The sequence below is a fragment of the Pelodiscus sinensis genome, chromosome 19 (genome assembly GCF_049634645.1).
Source record: "Pelodiscus sinensis isolate JC-2024 chromosome 19, ASM4963464v1, whole genome shotgun sequence".
Classification (NCBI taxonomy): Eukaryota; Metazoa; Chordata; order Testudines; family Trionychidae; genus Pelodiscus; species Pelodiscus sinensis.
In genome coordinates this window covers 21001056-21021275 of record NC_134729.1, presented here as the reverse complement: position 1 = coordinate 21021275, position 20220 = coordinate 21001056, and the positions used below count along the sequence as shown (strand labels likewise).

Genomic DNA, 20220 nt, shown 5'->3' with positions numbered 1-20220 from the left:
TGTCATGCAGTATGAAGTCAAATGCCTTTATAGAAATCTAACTATATACATCATCACTATTGCCTTTATCAACCAAATCTTTTAACAGTATGAAGAATATTGTTAGGCTCTGTTTTCCATTAAATTTCCGTTGATTGGCATGAATTATGTGTTACCTTGTTTATTTTTTTTATTTGAGTTCCATATCAGCTGACCCATTATTATATTGAAGGGAGGGACTTTCAATGAGGGATACTCTCTTGTGCCTGTGTGACTTTTTTCTTAGTAACTTTTTTCTTGACTACAGTAACAAAGAACAATGTCTTTATGCCGTCAAGCTTCTGTGAACCTTCTGCAGGAAATTCTGATTCAGAACCAGGTGAGCTTTCTAATCTCTTTGCCTTTTTCAGCAAGCTGTTATGGTTTGTGCTGGTGATCCAGAGCAAGCTAGTTAACATTTTAAAATTATGCCCTTAGCTGAAAGAACGTAAATTAGCTGCTAAAGCTCATGTCCACTCATGAGTAGATTGTTCTTTTTAGTCATTCGAGGTGGCTTGTCTTTTAGGCCTTGCAATTTGCAGATATAAACTGATTGTTTAGGTACAGTTCCCACTTTGCAATCTATCTGAACTTCAGGTGAAGTGGAATGTAATTTTCCCAGTGCATCATTGTTTTGCACAATGAAAGGTGGTATGATCCAGGTTTTATAACTGTTCCTTACTAGCATAATAGCCTCTTGTCATGTTGGGTGTGTATGGTCACAAATCTAATCCACAAATCACATAAACATTTCATTATTGAAAAGAAAATTTAATGTAGCTGTATCATGTGACTTTTAAAAATGTCTTTAGGAGTTGGTTTTAATTTTACTTCTTTCTTTTCAATTTATCAGACTGTTCCCACAGCCCCATTTCTTTCCTCTCTTTGGAACATGGAACTTTGCCCACTCCTGCAGTAATTTACAGCATATGCTGTCTTTAGCACTTCCCCAGCTGTAGAGTAGAAGCCTGTACACATGCACTAAACAGTCTTTGTGGTCCAGTGCCATTCCATTTAACTCCCAATGAAGACTCTCAGACAAACACTACATTAAGATAGAGTTAAGATTTTGATTACAGATCAGTAATTTTGACTAAAGATTGTATTTGTTCCTAAATTAAGATCTATAAATTCAGGTAATTGACTTACTCTTATACAGTAAAACCTGTGTTATCCGGCATGCTCAGGGATTAGGGTATTCCGGTTATCTAAAAATTCTGGTTATCTGAGGGTTTCCATCAACCTAGGAAAAACCAATGGACAATAGTAAAACTCAATTTTTTAATATTGATAGTTTTGTAAGACCAACTGCCTCACACTACATTTCTATTTTGAGTTAAAGATGATTAGTACTTAAATAAAAAATTGTTAAGCCAGTCATGGTAAACCAAGCCAGGCCTTTGCGCCTGAAGATGTGACAGGACAATGCCAGTTAACAAAGTTTTCTGGTTAAGAAAGTGCCGGATAACAAAGGTTTCACTGTATTTGCAAGAAAACATTTTAATGTAAATTCTTAACTTTGTCCTTTAATAACACCATTCAGTAACCATTCAATTATAAATTAAAATTAACATAAAATTATACATTTTTAAGTATTCAGGGTCCTAGATTAGATATAAATGATGTTAAATTAGATTTTGTCTTTCATCTTCATGGTGTCCCTACAGGACAGTCTTTAGATGTAGTCTCTACAGAAGATTTCAGTGAATTTTAACTATTAAGTAATTTGAAGAGATACAGTAGTATTACATCTGTTACTGAAACCATTTGAGATGAGAAAAAAGACCTTAGGTGCTAATTTTCTTAAAGAACCCATTTTCAAATAATTAATTTTGATTTCACAAATTTACTTACAAATTTCTTAGTAAACTTATTCTGTATTCACAGTAAATTGTAAAGAGAATCGTATTCTTCATTAGTAACAGAGAAGTTGAATCCCTGTTTTAAGTACAAAATTGAATCTTAATTCAGCTCCCAAATCTGCCCATATTAATAATGGGCAGAATGAAATTTCTGAGTGCTGGTACCCAACGCAAAAGCATAGGGTGATTTCTATAGCCTCCATAATACCTGCTACCTCCTTAGCCTTATTGCTATTTTACTGTTTCTGTTGTACACAATTTGTCATACACAATTTGCAGAATGGTGAAGTACAAAATCACAACAAATTGATCATTGGAAAAAATCTATGTTTCCTTTCCCCAGCCATCTTTTTGCACTTCTTCCCCTCAAAACGCATGCATTTTTATACTCCTCCATTTGAGAAGAACAATTTCTCTTTCAGTTAATCTTTTAACAATTCTCTTTGTGGTGACCAGCAAGGGCTGTTGCCATCTCCGTAGTCAGGTACTTGTGGGTCTGGAATCCAGGCCTATGGTGTTATCTAGTTGGAGCTTTATGCACTGTGCCTCACCACAGATGTTTCTCCTGCTGACTAGCAGCAGACTGCTAATTCAACATCAGTGGATATAAAGCTTTCTGTTCCTCCCATCACTTGTTTGAGCAGTGAGTCACAAGATCTGTTGCTTCCTATAGCTCTATGGACAAGTCCCTACCTCTTTGCTTGGCTCCTACTCCTAGTTTCTGGCTCCTGCTACTTTGCCTTGCTCCTTGTTGTTTTTACCATGCCTAGTTCTCCACCCTTGCCACCATGCTTTGATCCTAGTTCTTGTTTCCTTACGCTAGCCCATGCTGTTGACTACTTCTTTGACCCTAGGTGTTACTACTTATTCCATTTCTGATTCAATTCTTGGCATGGCTCTAAATCTGACTGTTGGCGTGGCTTTGAACTCTGGTTCTGACTTTGGCCTGAGTATATCATTGGTTCTGACCAGTGGTTCAGGTTGTTCTTTTACAGACTCTGACAGCTTGCTCAAATCCTTTTGGTCTCCTCACTGCTGGATGCTTGGACTAAGTATGGAATCCTCTTGGGTGCTTGCTCCACTGTGCGCTAGGGGCCTGTGAGTCTGCAGGACCAAACTCTGTTATATCCAGCATGGATTGGGATTGAGCCTGCTTTGAGCAGGGAGTTCAACTAGATGACCTCCTGAGTTCTCTTCCAAACCTAATCTTCTATAGTCAACAGCTGCCGATGGGGATCAATATACATTCTATTGGGAGCCTATCAGCCCCGATAGCATTTCTGAATGTTCCCATTGGAGAAATCTGTAGGACTGTCACCTGGGCCTCACCCCCACACGTTTACACAGCATTACGTGTTACAACAAACACATCTTTTGATACCCTGTTTGGTCATTTGGTATTTTCATCTGTTGCAACTTCAACTCCAAAGCCACCTCCTTCCGTCAGAGGGCAACACCTCTGAAGTCACCTAAATAGGAACATCCGCAGAAACACCACTCAAAAAGGAGAAAGTTACTCTCCTTGTGCAGAAACAGAGGGTCTTTGAGGTGTGTGTCCTTATAGGTGGTCCACTATTCTCCATCCTCCTCTCTGCTTTTTTCTGTCAGATTGCAGTACAGGGATTGAGTGGGCGTTGATTGGCCAGTGCTAGTTAATCCTCTGAAGTGCCACAAGACAGGGACTTTGCATACGGGGCTCGACCAGACATTGCTACTATAAATTTCCGACTATGAGCGCAGGTGTGCATTGACACCTACAGTGGCCCAGTTACAGGGACACACATCTTGAAGACCCCTCGTTAATGCATGTGGTAATTGATTTAAGTAATCCCCCAATATAACTCTTAATCTATTGTGCAGTGTTCTAGGTCAGTGAAGATGAGAACAATTAATTTATGCCCTAAAATATGAAACTTGATTGCCTTTATTTGAATGTAGATACCTCTTGATGCCATAATTTATAAATAGAAAACTATGTGTTTTGTAGAATCTGATTCGACATATATATTTCCTTCCATCCCATAGCAGCAATTGCCTTCATAGTATTGCAAATTTGTTAGTCTTTTCTGCTTGTAATACTCATTGGTTTACTTTGTTGTTCATTTTCTAGTTCAATTTTTCAGCCTTTCAGAAGGATCTTTTTCCTCGTGTAATAGTGTTTTAGCAAATTGTATATCACCAAAGTGGGGCTGCAGAAACCAAAGACTGTTCACAGCAAAATGTCCTATACAGGCTACTTCTACAAGTTTAATTGCTTCTGGGCTGGGAACATGACTAAGAGTAGGTCTTCTGTAACAGGAAAGCATGTCGCATTTGAATATATTATAAGTGGGGATGTATGTTTCTGTTCGCTGTGAAAATGAGTAAACTTTGTGCTATATTGGGAGAAAATGGGCTCTGAGCAGTGCTTTCTTGGACCACACAACAAATGAAGACTGGTCTACACCAGAAAACTAGATTGGTTTAACTATGGGAAAAATCCACAGCTCCTGAGCAACGTAATTAAGGTGACTTAAGTCCTCATATATGCTGCATTAGGTCAATGAAAAATTATTTGATAGTACAATTATTATTTTACTTAATCAGATTTTTCATTGTGTGGTATCTTCCTGAAAACAATAAAATGTTAAATTTATATCTGGCAACAACTCCTAGTTTGTCCCTTTTCATTTAATTTTTACTGTCCAAGCAAAGATTGTGTGTGTTGTTGAGGAAAACAAAATATCATTCCCCAATTTGAAGAAAATTCCATTTCGCAGCATTTTTTTATATTAGGCATTTCTGCTGCTGGTTGATATTTCATTTAGAAAAGTGTGAGCTCTCTTTGGCTTGTGTGTGAAAGTACCTTCTCCATTTTCCACTCAGAGTGCTCAGTTCTTTGCATTCTGCTCAGTCCCATATTTTGGCTACATGCCTCTAGGAATCTAAATTCTTACATTTTGTATTGTACTTCTAGAGGAAAAGAGCAGTGGATTCCGTCTGAAACCACCAACACTTATCCATGGCCAGGCACCCAGTGCAGGTAGGTTTCTGAGGCCGAGGAAAAGCAAATTAAATAAGGACCTTGTCTTAGTCAGGGATTTCTTTGAACTACTCTTCCAAATTGGAAGGATTCTAGTTTTTGTTTAAAAAAAATTGTTTTGTATATGTAAATATGTGATGGGAGAAACAGTGCTGTTACAATTGATGTAGGAGTGTAAAGAAATAAAATAGTTTCTTTCTCTGTTAGTGGAAGCCACGATCTGTAACTTAAACTGTTTTGTTCTCAGTACAAACAGGAATTTGTAAAATATTACTAAAGCTTGCTGTTTTCTCGTGATTTGTTTTGCTCGCTTCTAGTGCTCAAAAGCCAATTTGTGCAAATCAGAATGTGGATATGTTTGCAGGCATGGAGGTAATCAAGATATCTAGCAGTTTCCTTACTCTCTATCCAAATTCAGTACATCTTTTTGGATACGTTGGAAAGTGATACACTTTCAGTTCAAGTGAGATATTAATGCTAAAGGTGACAATTTTTTCATAACATTTTAATGGGCCCAAGTGTTCCCTTTTTTGTCTTCAGAGGAGAAACCCTAACTAATCAGGGGTTTCCATAGACTTCTGGATTTGATCCAGTTGGATGATGGAAGGAGGTTCCTAATTTTTTATTTTACGGTCCAAAAGTGAATGGAAGAATTGTAGCTTATTGTGGTGTTATACCGTATTTGAAAAACTTTACTTTGACTCCCAGAACCAGTCAGGTTTAAATAGAACAGTGTGCTATATTAGAGTTTTCAGTAAGTTTCAGTTTACAGAGAGTGAAAAGTATTTCACCCTCCACAACTTATAAGAATTCGAAGGGAAAGATGAGACCTAGGGTGTGGAGCTAGGCACTGCTTTTAAATACAGTTGGGAATGCAGGTTCTCTGCACTCGGCTTTTAATTGAATTTTCCGGCTTTTATTCTGCCTTCAGTATTCTTTTAATGTAGCTTTTAGTGGCAAATGCAAACTGTTTAAAGACTAGGAACAAAACAGTGATCTTAATCCTTTCTAAATTACTTTTTTTTGGTGGGGGGCGCCGCCGAAACAGGAAATGTCTTTCCAGGGAACAAATACAATATAATTTTAGCTTTGTGTCACTTCAGTCTTAGGGTGCCTCAGAAACATTTAAGGGGAAGATAGTCTAGATGTTGAATTTTGCAGCTAATGTACTTTTGAGGGTCCTAGAGAAGTTTGCTTTCGTTTTTAGGTCTCCCAAGCCAGAAACCTAAGGAACAGCAACGAAGTGTGCTTCGACCTGCAGTTTTGCAAGCACCACAGCCCAAGGCTTTTTCACAAATGGGTAATTCACGTTCCTCTCTTGCTCTATAATATGCTATGCACTTTGACCATGTACCCATAATGATGTTGGGAAAGAAAACCAAAATGGTAACAGGCCTGAAACTCTGACTGGAACTCTGAACCTGGAAATCGTTAGGGTGACATACAACTGTCACATAAGAAACAATTCACAGTGAGTCATTCAGTGTTTGTGTAGTAAATGTATCTTGGCATTTGAATCTGAAGTATCATCTCAGGCATATGAATCTGATTTTTGTCTCATAGCCACTAGAGATGTGAAGGTTTAACCGGTTAATCGGTAAGCCTCACCCTTAACAGTTATCGGTTAAGGTTAACTAGTGGAGCTGGAGTACCTCCCCTCCTGCTGTGGGCAGGAGACTGCGCCAACCTCTCTCAGGCACCACCATGGGCAGTGGATGCTCCAGCACAGCCTCTTCCAGTGGTGGGTCCAGCCACTTCGCAAGCAGGGGCTGCTCCAGCTAGAGTAGCCATGTGGCTGGGAAGACAGGGGGAGTGTTCCAGCCCAGTGACAGGCAAGGGGGGGCTGCTTCAGCCAGCTGGACTGGCCCCCCTCCTGCTCTTGCCCTTTAATTGGTTAACTGGTTTAAGATCCATTTAAGATCCGATTAAACAGGATCTTACATACCTAATAGCGACAGACCCTGGAGTATGCTGATGTAACACATAATTGACATAAAATTTTTGAGTCATAAGCTTGCTTCATAAGTTCATTATGAAACTGATCGTATAAAATGCTAAGGAAGATTATAGGCTGATTAAAATATGAAAATGTTTAGTGTGAAAATTTTATAAATACATTTTATAATGGTACCAAATTTTTTTTATTTATTTTTATATATAGATATATATATATATATATATAGATATATATATATAATCTTTTTAGAGGTTCCAGTGGCTTGGAAATTTTCCAACTGCAATTTTCCATATTAATTTGGAAAGCTGAATATCCTTTTGAATGGCTTTCTAAATCTTCAGCATATAACATTCTCATTACAGTTCCGAACAGTGGGACCAATGGTGTAAACATCCCACCAGACTCTATGGTGGAAGTCACATCAGAATCAGTAAATAACACAACACTGAAAAATTCTGACACTCAAGACCAGGTGAGTTTGACAGTGATTTAGATGGTCAGCAGTATATGTGCCTGCTCTGCGGTGATGGTCTGCTTCTTGCAGCCTCTCTCTGATTGACTTCCTACTGCCAGGCCTCCCCAGGCCACTTTCTCAACCAGTTTGTGGCAAATGCCCCATCACAAGATCCTTAGCTGCATCTGACTCAGATGGAGGGGCTAAGTATTTCTGAGCCAAATCAGAGGACTTTGCTACCAAAAACTCAATTGACTTGGAACAGGAGGTCGATGTCGAGGTTTAAGCTTTTACCACTGTTGTCTTTTGGGATCTGTAAGTACTCTGAGCCCATTTTGGTCTCTTAACTTTTCCTTCAGATCCCTTCACTGATTCTGATCCCAGATGCATGGAAGATAAAGCCTCTTTGTAGTATGAGGGCCCAAAGTCTATTTTCCCTCTCCTTACAATCTCAATGAGTGAAAATGCTAAAATTAACACAATGCAAAGGAGAATGTCTTTTCCCATGGCATTTAAGGTGTGTGACGTGTATCAGAACCAGGAAAATTGAGTCAGATGAGGGAAGTCTCAAATGTAGTTCCACAGGAATATGTTCTGGGTCTGGTGTTTTTAATGACCTCAGTGTAGGTCTTGCAGATAAGACAAAACTAGATGGAAGTTGCCAGCACTTTGAAGGATAGATCTAAATCCAGAGGCATTTTGATCCATTGGAAAATTCAGGAACGAGGTGTACAGCTACTTCGGATTAGGAAGCCTAATCCGAACTAGCTAGTTCGTGCCACGTGTAGTCGCGCGGCACGCAGTTCGAACTAGCCGGCATTTAAAAATGGCGCCAGCCGGCATCATGCAAATGAAGCCCGGGAAATTCAAATCCCGGGCTTCATTTGCAACTCCGAATGACTACATTACCCCCCTAGTTTGAACTAGGGGGGTAGTGTAGACATACCCTAAGTTAGCTGACCAGAGCTAGTGCAGCATGCAGAGAGAACACACACAGTGTACAACTGACTGTGGGTGAGGGCAGTGCACAGAGGCCCCCCTCCATGGGATGCGTGCCATGCAGACAAACACAAGCTGGCCCCTGCAGCCGGCTACTTTGAGCAGCATGTGGGGCACGGTAGGCAAGGAGTCTGTTCCAGGGTCTCATTCAGCCATGGGACATTGGCAGCCCAGAGGATTGTGATGGGCCAGACCTGATCAGGGCTGTGGGTTTAGACAGCTGGGTAGCTGATGCCAAACTCTGAAACTCCCTTTTCAAAGGGGCATAGTAATAAAATCAGATTTTATTACTAGATGGTGCTTGGTCCTACTGTGAAGTCCCTTCTAGTTCTAGTATTCTATGATTCTGTGAAATCTTTCAACTGAGTTGTAAGTCCAGCAATCATCATCAGAGCTGAGAGATGGAGTGGAGTGAAAGGGAACATGAGGACACTCATAAAATGAAAAGGAATGTGTCAGTGTAGAGAGGAGGGGTGCTTGACAAGGCATCTTGCCTGTGCTGCATTGGAGGTCAACCCTGAATCGGCTCATTCTGCAGCTTGATTAGAAGCTTGAGCATCTCTGTCTGCTCATCCACTCAGTTGCATCCCTAGCAAATGTTTGGTTCTTTTTTCTCTCCTGGAGAACCTCCCTAACGTAACTTTTTTGCTGCATCTTGACCTCTTTCTTATCTGCCAGAGGCATTCTGCTGGAGTGCATGCGGTGAACCTCAAGGTCTCCGTTGCTGTGAACAATACACAAAAGGGGGATTTGTTTAATTCTAGCGCAGCAATCAAATATTTAATTGCAGTACCTTTTGCCACATATCACTGACCATTGTCAGGCACGTATTTTGCAAGCACCCAAAGCATGGTGAGTGCTGGGTTTGGGGGGCTGGGATTGTGCACAGAGACAAAAGAATGTAATCATTGCAGGGCATGTGGAGCAGCTTTGCAGGGAACTCATTCTAAAACTATCCTACACTTTCCCACAGGTGAGTATCATTCTAGCAGGCATCTCACTGCTGAGGGTAAGCCGGGCAACCAGGGTGCACCTCTTATGTGCCTTTGGCTTTCACCCTGCTCCATATGGAGCTCATCTATGTGTCTCTTTGGTCCCAGGACGTGTCATTTGCAGAATGGCTAAGTGCCCTACAATGGGGAAGGCACAAAGCTGCAGTGCCATGGAACCTGCAACAGAGGGTTAACAAGTACCTCCAGGAAGCTTCCCAGAATATTTATCTGGAGGATTCCACTGAGATCTCAGTATGCATCAGCATTCTGCTTGGTCATACCGATTAGCTGTGCACGGCAATGTCAGCTCTCACAAATACAGCCAGTCGTCCATTTTTCTATTCTCTGTATCCACGTCGGCACTCCACAGCCACTTACCCTACATCTTGTCTCCTGCTTCCTGCTCCCCAGAGAGCACCTTCTGAGACTGACTGCACGTCAGGTGTGGACAACAGGGCAGACAGCCAGAAACTATGGGGCAACCCTTCTCGGAACGCCACATCCTTGTCTAGCTCAACCTCTTCATCAATTACTTTATCCTCCAGGTTAGATCCTCTTTCTGCTGCCTCTCTGTCCACCAAAGTATTCATGGGGCTCTTGGTGATGGAGGTGGAATGACTACCGAAGATAGCATCCAGCTCCTTATAGAAACAGCAGGTCTTTCATGCAGCACTGGAGTTATTGTTTGCCTCCCTCGCCTTATAAGCCTGCCTCAGCTGCTTTATTTTTGCTCTGTGCTGCAAAGTGTGCCAATCATAGCCTTTTTTGCACAAGCCTTGAGAAATTTCCTCATACTTTTCCCAGTTCCTATGGTTCACTAACAGCTGGGACTGAATAGACTTTTCCCCATACACTGATCAGATCCAACAGCTCTGGTGGTCCAAGCAGGAGAGTTTTTGGTCCCATAGCCAGCCATGATCACCTGGGAAGATGCCTTGAGATCTCTCCATGCTGAGCCAGTAAGCAGGAAATGGAATTTAAAATTCCCAGGACTTGCAAAGGGGAGGGGCAGATTGATTACCTTAGCTGCAGAGTAGCAAAACTAAAAACCCTTGGAGGAGAGGTGATCAGGAATAGTTGGCACGGATTCACCAAGGGCAAGTCATGCCTGGCCAACTTAATTGCCTTCTATGATGAAATAACTGGCTCTGTGGATATGGGCAAAGTGATGCATATGAAATACCTTAATGTAACATGATTTTTGATAAGATCTCCCACAGTATTCTTGCCAGCAAACTAAATAACTTATTTGATGAATGGACTATAATGTGGCTAGAAAGCTCACTAGATCAGTGGTCCCCAACGCGGTACCCGCGGGCGCCATGGCGCCCGCCGGGGCATTTGTAGGCGCCCGTCGACAACCCGGGCTGGCCCCGCCCCCCCGGTGCGCGGCGCACTGGAAGCGCAGGCCCCAGGCGCGCGGCGCTTGGGCGGCCCCAGCCCCGGGGCACATGTGGGCGCGCGGCGCCGGTGCCGGTCCCAGGCACGCAGCTCGGGCGGCGGCGCCAGCCCCAGGCCCACGGCACAAGGAGCTCGGGCGGCCCTGGCGTGCCCCAGGACACGCGGCCCCCGGGCGCCCGGCGCGTGAGTGGCCCCGCCCCCGGGCGCCCGGGAGCCCATAAAGGTTGGGGACCACTGCACTAGATGGTTGGCTCAAAGGGTAGTATTCAATGGCTCAATGTCTAGTTGGCAACTGGTATTGAGCAGAATGCCCCATGGGTCGGTCCTGGGGCCGGTTTTGTGCAGTATCTTCATTAATGATCTGGATGATGGGATGGATTACATGCTCAGAAAATTCACAGATGACATTAAACTGGGGGGAGAGGTAGATATGCTGGAGGGTATGTTCTAGACACATTGGAGGAGTGGGACAAAAGAAATCGGATGCTCAACAAGAAGAAGAGCAGAGTCCTGCACTTCTCAGGCACTGCTACAGGCTACGGACCAACTGGCTTATGTAGCAGTTCTGCAGAAAAGGACCTGGGGATTACAGTAGATGAGAAGCTGGGTATAAGTCAACAGTGTGCTCTTATCACCCAGAAGGCTTATGGCATATTGAGCTATGTTAGAAGGAGTATTTCCAGCAGACTGAGCAGAGTTATTTGCCTCTATTTGTCATTAGTGAGGCCACATCTGGAATATTGTGTCTAGTTTTGGTTTCCCTACTACAGAAAGGATGTGTACAAATTGGAGAGCTCCAACAGAGGGCAACAAATTATTAGGGGGCTGGGGCATATGACTTATGAGGAGAGGCTGAGGGAACTGGGCTCATTTAGTCTGCAGAAGAAAAGTGTGTGTGGAGGGGAGGAGGGGGGGCATTTGAGAGCATCCTTAAAGTACTTGAAGGGGGATCTAAAGAGGATGTAGCCAGGCTATTCTCAGTAGCAGCAGATGACAGAACAAGGAGCAATAATCTTAAGTTGCAGTATAGGAGTTTTAGGTTGGATATTAGAAGACACTACTTCACTAGAAAATGTGCTGAAGCACTGGAATGGGTTAGCTAGGGAGGTGATGGAACCTCTGTTCTTGGAGGTTTTTAAGGCCTGGCTTGACAAAGTTCAGGCTGGAATGATTTAGTTATGGGTGGTCGTGCTTTGAGCAGGCAGTTGAACTAGAGGATCTCTTGAAACCCTCATCTTCTATGATTCTCTGATATGTTCCTAATTCATAGCATTAATGAAAATTATTGGAAATGAAAAAGCTTGTTTTTTAAAAAAAATTTCAGCAAATTGATTTTAATTTTTCTAAACCTAATTTTTCTCCTTTTTTGTCTTTAGGTAATAGAATGCCAGAAAAATGAGTCTAATACTTCAGAGGATGAAAATGGAGAGAAATCAGAGCACAATGCACAGCAAGCATTTGTATTTGGTCAAAACTTAAGAGACAGAGTTAAGGTATGTAGTTAATCAGAAAAACAAAGATTATGTGACTGTGGAACTTCAATGAAAGTAGCTACATCAGGTGAAAACATCCAGAATAAAAAGCTGGTGGTTCTTCAAGTGATGTCCCTGTGGATGCTCCATAGTTGGTGTCAGGCTCGTCCTGGCACCACAGATAGGACACTTCAAGAGCAGTGATTGGGTGGGCTGCGCGTGTGTGAGCAGTGAGCAGCGCTCCCGCCTTTGAAGTAGCATGTGCAGCCTGCTTCTCCTCAGTTCCTTCTTCAGCATCCTTGGCCGTAGATGGAGCTCAGTTTTCTCCTCCTCAGCGTGCTCTGTCGGACAAAGCAGAACCACACCTTACTAGCTTAGATAGTCCTGAGGCACTCAGGACTTACCTTCCTTTTACACAGAAGAAGAAGAAAAAAAAAGCTGCCGCCGCCAGCATTTACTGTGGCACAGCAGCAAACTGGTGACCCACAAGCAGTCTCAGCTGCTTGTACAGCTACATATAACTTCTCGGAGGCATGCCAGATTCTCCTATGGAGAAAAGATACAGCAAATGCCGAGAATGCCCACAGCGAATGTATACGTTGTTTGGGGGACACACGTACCTCAGAACCAGAGCTCGCGAAAAAAGGGAGCTCACTGTGCTCTTGAAGTCTATGGATAGAGCCCTGGACCCCCATAATTATCAAGGGCTAGAGCACAACTTCTCAGGGCAAACATCCAAGCCCTTCTCCTTAGAGAACACATTCAGAAACTAGACCCTCACCAGCCTGTTCTCTCCCCTCAAGAATTAGCAAATGAGATGAGCCAGGCACTTCAGGCATGGCAAACTCTCAAGCCTCCTCTATAACGGGCTCAAAGATGCACTTGAAACAGCCCTCAAAATAGCTACCACAAAAAGGGCACCTAGCAAGGGCCCTGTGGTGCCAAAGGCACCACTAGCATTAAGGGAATCTGGGTCACCGCAGGCACACTCAAGATCCCTAACACATTGCCAACCTACGGCACAACATTCACCTATGGCACAGAAAATCAATAGGGCTAGCTCCAGGCGCCCCCTAGTACTCCACACTAACTCGAGTTCCCCTGGGGTCACGGCTACACCCATGCCAGCAGCTCAAGTGCTGACCAGCGCGGCAGTGGGTCACAAGCCTGCATCCCATCACTGTTCCTCAGGTCGCGAAACACAAGTGCTACCAGGACATGACGGGGTCTAGGACCCTGTCCCCTCCTGAGCCTTCACCACACCACCGTTCACAATCCCCACAATGAACAAGGGGCTCACCATGGTCACTGTCCATATCGTAATTCAGTGCCTACCATGGGGATACAGGGAGCATATTTCCTCGCAACACTCTTCCCCAGAAAGGGCACATGCACCTTATGGGGCATACAGACCACCACTTTACCAGCATCCTCCGTGGCACACTGATTGGCATTACTATGACACTCATCGCAGCTGATGGTCCCCCATCATTAGTGGGCACCACGACACACCTCCACTGCACCGCCTATACCTGCACAAAGGTCACTACCCTCCATGCACTCAAATGCATCACTTTCCCCATCTGAGGGCTCAGATCTAGTGGAAGGACAGACTGAGGATGACCCAACCGTCCACCGATCTGATACAGCACCGAATGATAATTCATCCTCCGCTCCCGATGAAGCGGATATTCCAAATGACCCAACACCCACTGATGATATCAAGCAATTCCAGGACCTGTTTAAAAAGGTGGCTATTAGTCAGGAGGTAGTTTTATCAGAGGTCCAAGAGAAACAACACAAACTCCTAGAGAATCTACATCCTTCTGCAAAGTCCAAAATTGCACTGCCTTTAGATGAAGCAATCCTTCAGGCAGCTGATGAAGTCTGGCAAACGCCTGCCATGGCCCCTCCAACCAATAAAAAGGTTGATAGGAAGTATTTCATGCCATCTAAAGGTATGGACTTTCTCTACTTGCACCCAACCAAACTCCTTAGTGGTTGATGCTGACAATCAAAGGTCCAAGAACCCACATCACAAAACACATACACAGGACAAGGACCACAATGCCTGACTGTGTTTGGAGAAAAGCGTACTCTTCATCAACCTTCCAGCTATGCATCGCTAACTATACAGCATTGCCTGCAAATCATGATTTTGACAATTACACAAAATTAAGAGAACTCATGCACTATCTTGCAGAGGATAAAAGACCTATCCTCAAGGCAATCATTAAGGAGGGTCACACTATATCCCATACAGTGCTGCAAATGACCCTGGATGCCGCAGACACTGTGGCTAGGTCCACCGCGACATCTGGGGTGATGAGACGTTCATCTTGGCTGCAAGCAGCAGGAGTACCATAGGACCTCCAGGCTAAAGTAGAGGACCTGCCATTCAACAAAGCAAAATTGTTCACTGTAGGTACCAATTAAGCACTTACATTCCAGCAAAGATTTGAATACTACCCTTTGCACATTGGGGATGTATGCTCCCCCTTACCAAAGAAAGCACTACACAGCCTATCAAAGGCACAGGGACATAACCTTCACTAGACAACAATAATACTGTCCCTTTGAGCAAAACCGCTTCAGACCTCGAAACCAACGAAAGAGAGCCCCAACCACTCTCCTGTGACCAAGGCCTTGGGGCAGCAAGTTTGAAAATTTGGTCAAGGGTCTGCCTGACCTCCCCCCAATTACAGTACCAGGTGAGCACAATATATTTCATCACCGTTTGCCCCCCTTCTATGATCAGTGGGCAGCAATCACTACAGACCTGTGGATCCTAGAAATTGTCAGCCGTAGTTATTCTATCCCCTTCACTGCAATTCCTCCAACCTCCCCACCCTCTTCCCTCCCTCTTCAGGGACTCCTCTCACGAGACTCTGCTCCGTCAGGAGGTTTCACACCTTCTCAAAATCAGAGCCACAGAATGGGTCCCTGAAAAATACAAAGGGAGGGGGCTTTATTCAAATTACTTTCTCACTGAAAAGACCTTCCAAGCCCATCTAGAAGGAAAACACATATTGGTCATGATGGATGATATAACAGTGATGGTTTATGTAGACAAACAAGGTAGCGCATGCTCCTCTCCCCTGTGCCAGGAAGCCCTCAAGTTGTGGGACTTGTGCATAATACACTCAGTACACCATAGAGGTAGCTTACTTTCCGGGATCCCAGAACAAGTTGGTAGACCATATGAGCAGGTCTTTCTATAACCACGAATAGTCCATTCACCTGGACAGCATGAATAGCACCTTTTAACAGTTGGGAATTGTTCACATAGTCTTGTTTACACCAAGACACAACACTGAGTGTCTGCAGATCTTCTACTTCATGAATCAGAGCCTGGACTCCATCACAGACGCATTCTTCCTTACATCTGTTCTAGTAGTGGGCAACCTGGAGCCCGTGGCGCCCTTCCCCCATTTTCTTTCCCTACTCGTTTTGTGCACTGGGGCATTGGAGCCCTGCACTTCCTCCCCCTCCCTCTCAGCACTTCCAGAGCACCATGAATCTTTAGATTCACGCTTCATCCCCGCTCCTCCTCTTCCCTTCCAGAGCTTGAATACCACAAATCAGCAGTTCACAGCTGTTCAAGTTCTGGGAGTGAGGGGCAGGAGTGGGGATGGAGCACAAATGAGCGGATTCATGGCTCCGAAGGTGCTGGGATGGGAAAGGGAAGAGTAGGGAGCTCTAGTGCCTCAGTGCATGAGAGCTGTGGGGAAAGGGAGCAGAGAGGGGGTGTGGACCATAAGTGGAACACCAGTAGGCTGCAGGTTGCCCACCACTGTAGCCCACTGAGATGGAGGGCCACTCATGCGGCCCAATCACTATTTTCAGTTGCCCATCACTGATGTATTTTATGTGTTTCCACCCATTCCATTTGTCCACAAAGTTCTCCTGAAGGTCAGAAGGGAAGGGTCCTCTTTGATATTGATAGCACCAGCCTGGCCCCATTGGCTCTAGTATACCACATTTTAAAGTACTAGGTAGGTTAGACTCTCAAGCCCATGGGATCTGCATGGGATCTAAATCTGGTGCTATCAAGATTAATGGAGCCCCCATTTGAGTTCCTAGCAACATGTTTATTACTTTACCTTTCCTGGAAAATAGTGTTACTGGTGGCTATAACTTCAGCCTAGGGGGTATCTGACCATAAGGCCCGGACATCTGAGCCTCCGCGTGCAATCTTCTGTAAGGACAAGATCCAGCTTCAGCCTTACCAGCTTTCTTTCCAAATGTGTCTCTCAATTCCACTCAAATCCAGAACATTTTCCTTTCAGTCTTCTATCCAAAGCTGCATGCTAGGAGCTGAGAGCAAAAGCTCCATTCCCTCAATGTCAGATGTGTGCTTTATATCGAAAGGACAAAACTGCCATCTTTTCATGGCAGTAGACAGAATGAAGGGAATCTCATCCTGGATCACATCTTATATCCAAGCATGCTACAAATTGCCAGATACCTGCCCCTGCACTTGACAGCACTCTTCACAAAGGTGCAGGCATTCTCGGAAGCTTTCCTGGTGCAGTTCTCAGTCCAGGGTATCTGTAGAACTACAACATGATCTTCAGTCTATGCTTTTTCAGAACAGTATGTGATTGTATAGCAAGCTCTGGACAGTGCCACATTTGGTAGAGCGGTTCTACAATCTGTGATGCAGTGAACTCTAATCCTTCCTCCTAGGAACTGCTTGGGAGTCCCCCAAATTTGAATCAGCACAATCAAGCACTTGAAGAAGAAAAAATGGTTACCCACCTTTTTTTAAACTATTGTTCTTCGAATTGTGCTGCTCATATCCATTCCAAGATCCACCTGCCTACCCCTCTGCCAGAGTCCGCTAGCAAGGAGCTGAAGAAGCAGTAGGTCAGCAGGGCCCTATATATGGCACCATGAAGATGCAACTATGAGGAGGCACTGCAGACCCCACCGATGGATACCGCTAGCGGAACACCTTCTAGCCACTGCAACTATGCTTACACTTATGCACACGCACACCCCTACCTGGAATCAGTATGAGCAACCCATCTTGAAGAAGAAACTGTTAACTGCCTTTAGTAACTGTTCTATCTCCTGGATAATGGGACAGAATTAAGCATAAGCATTTCATATTAGCTTCCTATTTCAGCTTTCAAAACTATCAGGAGTTCATTTTGTTTGAATATATATGCAAAGCTTCTTTTTCTAAAGCAGCCACCTAAAATGCATTTGAAAAACAAAAGTGATAACCATGTGCTTAAGCGTTGATGTATATATGCAAATTCAGGATTTGTGTACACAGTAAAGTTGATCACTTTGCAAAAAATGTTTTTTGTGGTACTACATTTTGAAGTCCATTCCTGTAAAAAACAAAAAATACCCATTACTGTTATACATATAAAGTCTGGGGAATTGAGTGCTGTGTGATGTTTCTTCTGAACTGCTGGATTGGAAATGATATGCTCCCTTTTCCACCAAGCCTCCAGACATCCCTGCATACCAAATCCCTGCAGTACAGGTCCCAAGGGCATTGCACAGACAAGAAGAGAGGAGCGAGGGCAAAGCAGGCTTCTGCCTAAACACAGGCTAATTGAATTAGATTAACAGGTGTTATCAATACCCCAAGAGACGAGTTTTATGCAGACACATAGGGTGGGTGAAGCCAGTGGGACCATATGGCTCCTATATAACGTGATAGGAGGTAGATTGGCCAGAACCACAGAGGGAATTCCACAGCCCAAAGAGAACATAAACTTGATCAGAAAGGAGAAAAGAGTTTGGAGTATAGACCAGTACAATTTTCAAAGCAGATACAGAGCTGCTTGAAGATGTCCTTGGTTCTTTGGGATATATGAATTCAATACAGAGACACTGCTTGCAACAAGGAATTTGTGTCATGGGGAATACACTTTGGTCTTAATTGTTAAGAGTGTATATATGAGCATATTGTTATGAGTATGTATGTGCATGTTTTTTGAGAAAATAAGGTCTGATCTTGATTTAGCTATTGTTAATTGTGTATAAATGTCAATCTCTTTTGTAGTTGGGAGATGAAAGTGATGAATCCGCTGATGTACAGAATGCTGGGCTTCCCAGCTCTGAAGCACCATCAGCAACAAACTACTTTTTGCAGTACATCAGTTCCAAGTAAGTCTGCAAGTAAATTCAGAACAGATTACTTTATTGTATTACATGCTGAGCATTAGTAGTAGTTTTGCTTTCTACCAGAGGCAGGGTTCTGTTTGAATTGGGTTGGTACTCAGCACTTTTTTGAGGCTGCTACCTTGTTCTTCAGATTTGTAGCTTTTTGGTTTTTAAAAAAATAGTCTATTGTTGTTATGATTACATAGGATAGCTTTAGAAGATGAGGAGTGTGACAAATACAGCCTGCCTGAGTTGGCAGGGAGCTTGAAATGAATGTGACACTAAATATTGCCAAGATACTCCTCCACTGAGGGATCATCCATACTCAGAAAGCTGTTCAGGCTGCAAGGATCTGATTGCCCAATGACAGCTAACAACTAGACCACTTTCATCCCTTGAGTTTAGCTGTTAATTCCAAAACAATGTGTGACCTAAGACTTAGGTGGGTGGTTGATAAGGAGCCCGAGTTAATTGGTAGGTTTTTTTTTTTTAATAAATGAAGAAGGAATTAGAAGGAAGGAATTACACAAATTCAGGTTAGAGAAAAATGTGCATCTTATTTCCAACTATTAATTGAACAACTTGGAGGTTGTGGATTCTCCATCACACAAACACAATAATGTTGCAGTTACCTTTCTCTCACAATCTCTTTTTGGGTCAGGACCCCTGCATTTATAACAATGTGAAATTTCAGATTTAAATATTTGAAATCATGAAACTTATGATTTTTAAAATCTAGTATCATTAAATTGACCAGAATGGACTGTGAATTCAGTGGTGCATTAAGCACCTTGTTAGACCTTTTGATATTGGATAAACTCTTAGGATACATTTCGTGGTGATTAGATTTCTTAGAGTACAGTTTAAACATTTCAGAGGCTAGTACTCAGAGAAAATCTCCAATTATCAGAAAATATTTTTTCTAGGATGTAGAGTTTGTCATAAATCAGTTATTGCTGCATTGCTCACTGCATTGTTACATCCTAAATCCATGGTCACCAACCAGTAGATCGCGAACTACCGGTAGATCTCAGGGGCTCTAAGAGTAGCTCTTGAGCCCTCTCTGAACTGCGCGCCTGCGCAGTACATTTACATTAGATTTCCTCATTTGAGGAGCAGCTACTCACCGAGCAACAACACAGGTGAGTATCTGCGAGGAATGGTGGGAGCTGGGAGGTCAGGAGGGCTGAAACACCCCAGCCAGCTGACTGTGGCTTTCAGCTGAAAGAGTCTGCCCTGCACTCCAGCTGATCAGCGGCTTCCCCTCTGCGCCTGCCCATGTGGAGCTTGATGGCACCCTGGCTGAGCACCATGGCCAGCTGGCTGGGCAGCCGCTTTTCTTCGCTCCAGCCCGGCTGCCCTGCGGTCAATCCGGAGGGAGCGCGGGTTGGAGGCTTCCCTCTGTGGCTGGTGTAGGGATCTCCCTGCCCCCAACCTTGTTCCCTCTCCTCTGCCCCAAACTTGTCCCCCGCTCTCCTGGCCCCCTGTTCCTTCTCCCTTGCCCTCCTTCTGCAGAAACCAGTTCCTTCTGGTACCCTGTCTCCTACTACAGAAACCTGTCCCCCCCAGCACCCTGTCCTGGCACCCTACCCCCTCTCCCCTGCCACCACTGGCACCCTGTTCTCTACCCCAGAACCCACTAGCACCCCTCCCCAGTACTGTGTCCCCTGCTCCCAAATGACTTTTCTATGGGTCAGTGACCCCTGACTCAAGGCAGGTTTCCTGCCATTCTCATAAATAAAGACAATGCAGAATCTTTTTGTGTTTAACATAGTATTTTATTTAAAAATGAAGCCTGGCCAACAAACCCCCAACTGGGGCCAAGCCCCCATCTGGCCACAACCACTCCTGCATTCCCCCTTTCCCAGACCCTGGATCTGAGCCTATCAAACACTGGAACCCCCTGCCCTCAGCCCC

The 20220-nt window shown here is 43.9% G+C and overlaps 1 protein-coding gene across 8 annotated transcripts in view; it reads left to right on the top strand.

The window, feature by feature from the left end:
• The window catches only part of RANBP3 (RAN binding protein 3), a 97404-nt gene that overhangs the window by 53669 nt on the left and 23515 nt on the right, over positions 1 to 20220 (top strand). For 4 of the 8 annotated variants that reach the window (XM_075902971.1, XM_075902970.1, XM_075902973.1 and 1 more), the window contains 6 exons: positions 287 to 358; positions 4837 to 4902; positions 6110 to 6202; positions 7222 to 7331; positions 12082 to 12198; positions 18203 to 18306. In XM_075902971.1, coding sequence (XP_075759086.1) covers positions 287 to 358; positions 4837 to 4902; positions 6110 to 6202; positions 7222 to 7331; positions 12082 to 12198; positions 18203 to 18306 — 562 coding nt within the window. The remainder of the gene's footprint in view (positions 1 to 286; positions 359 to 4836; positions 4903 to 6109; positions 6203 to 7221; positions 7332 to 12081; positions 12199 to 18202; positions 18307 to 20220) is intronic. The other 4 variants (XM_075902977.1, XM_075902976.1, XM_075902972.1 and 1 more) reach the window with 1 other exon arrangement.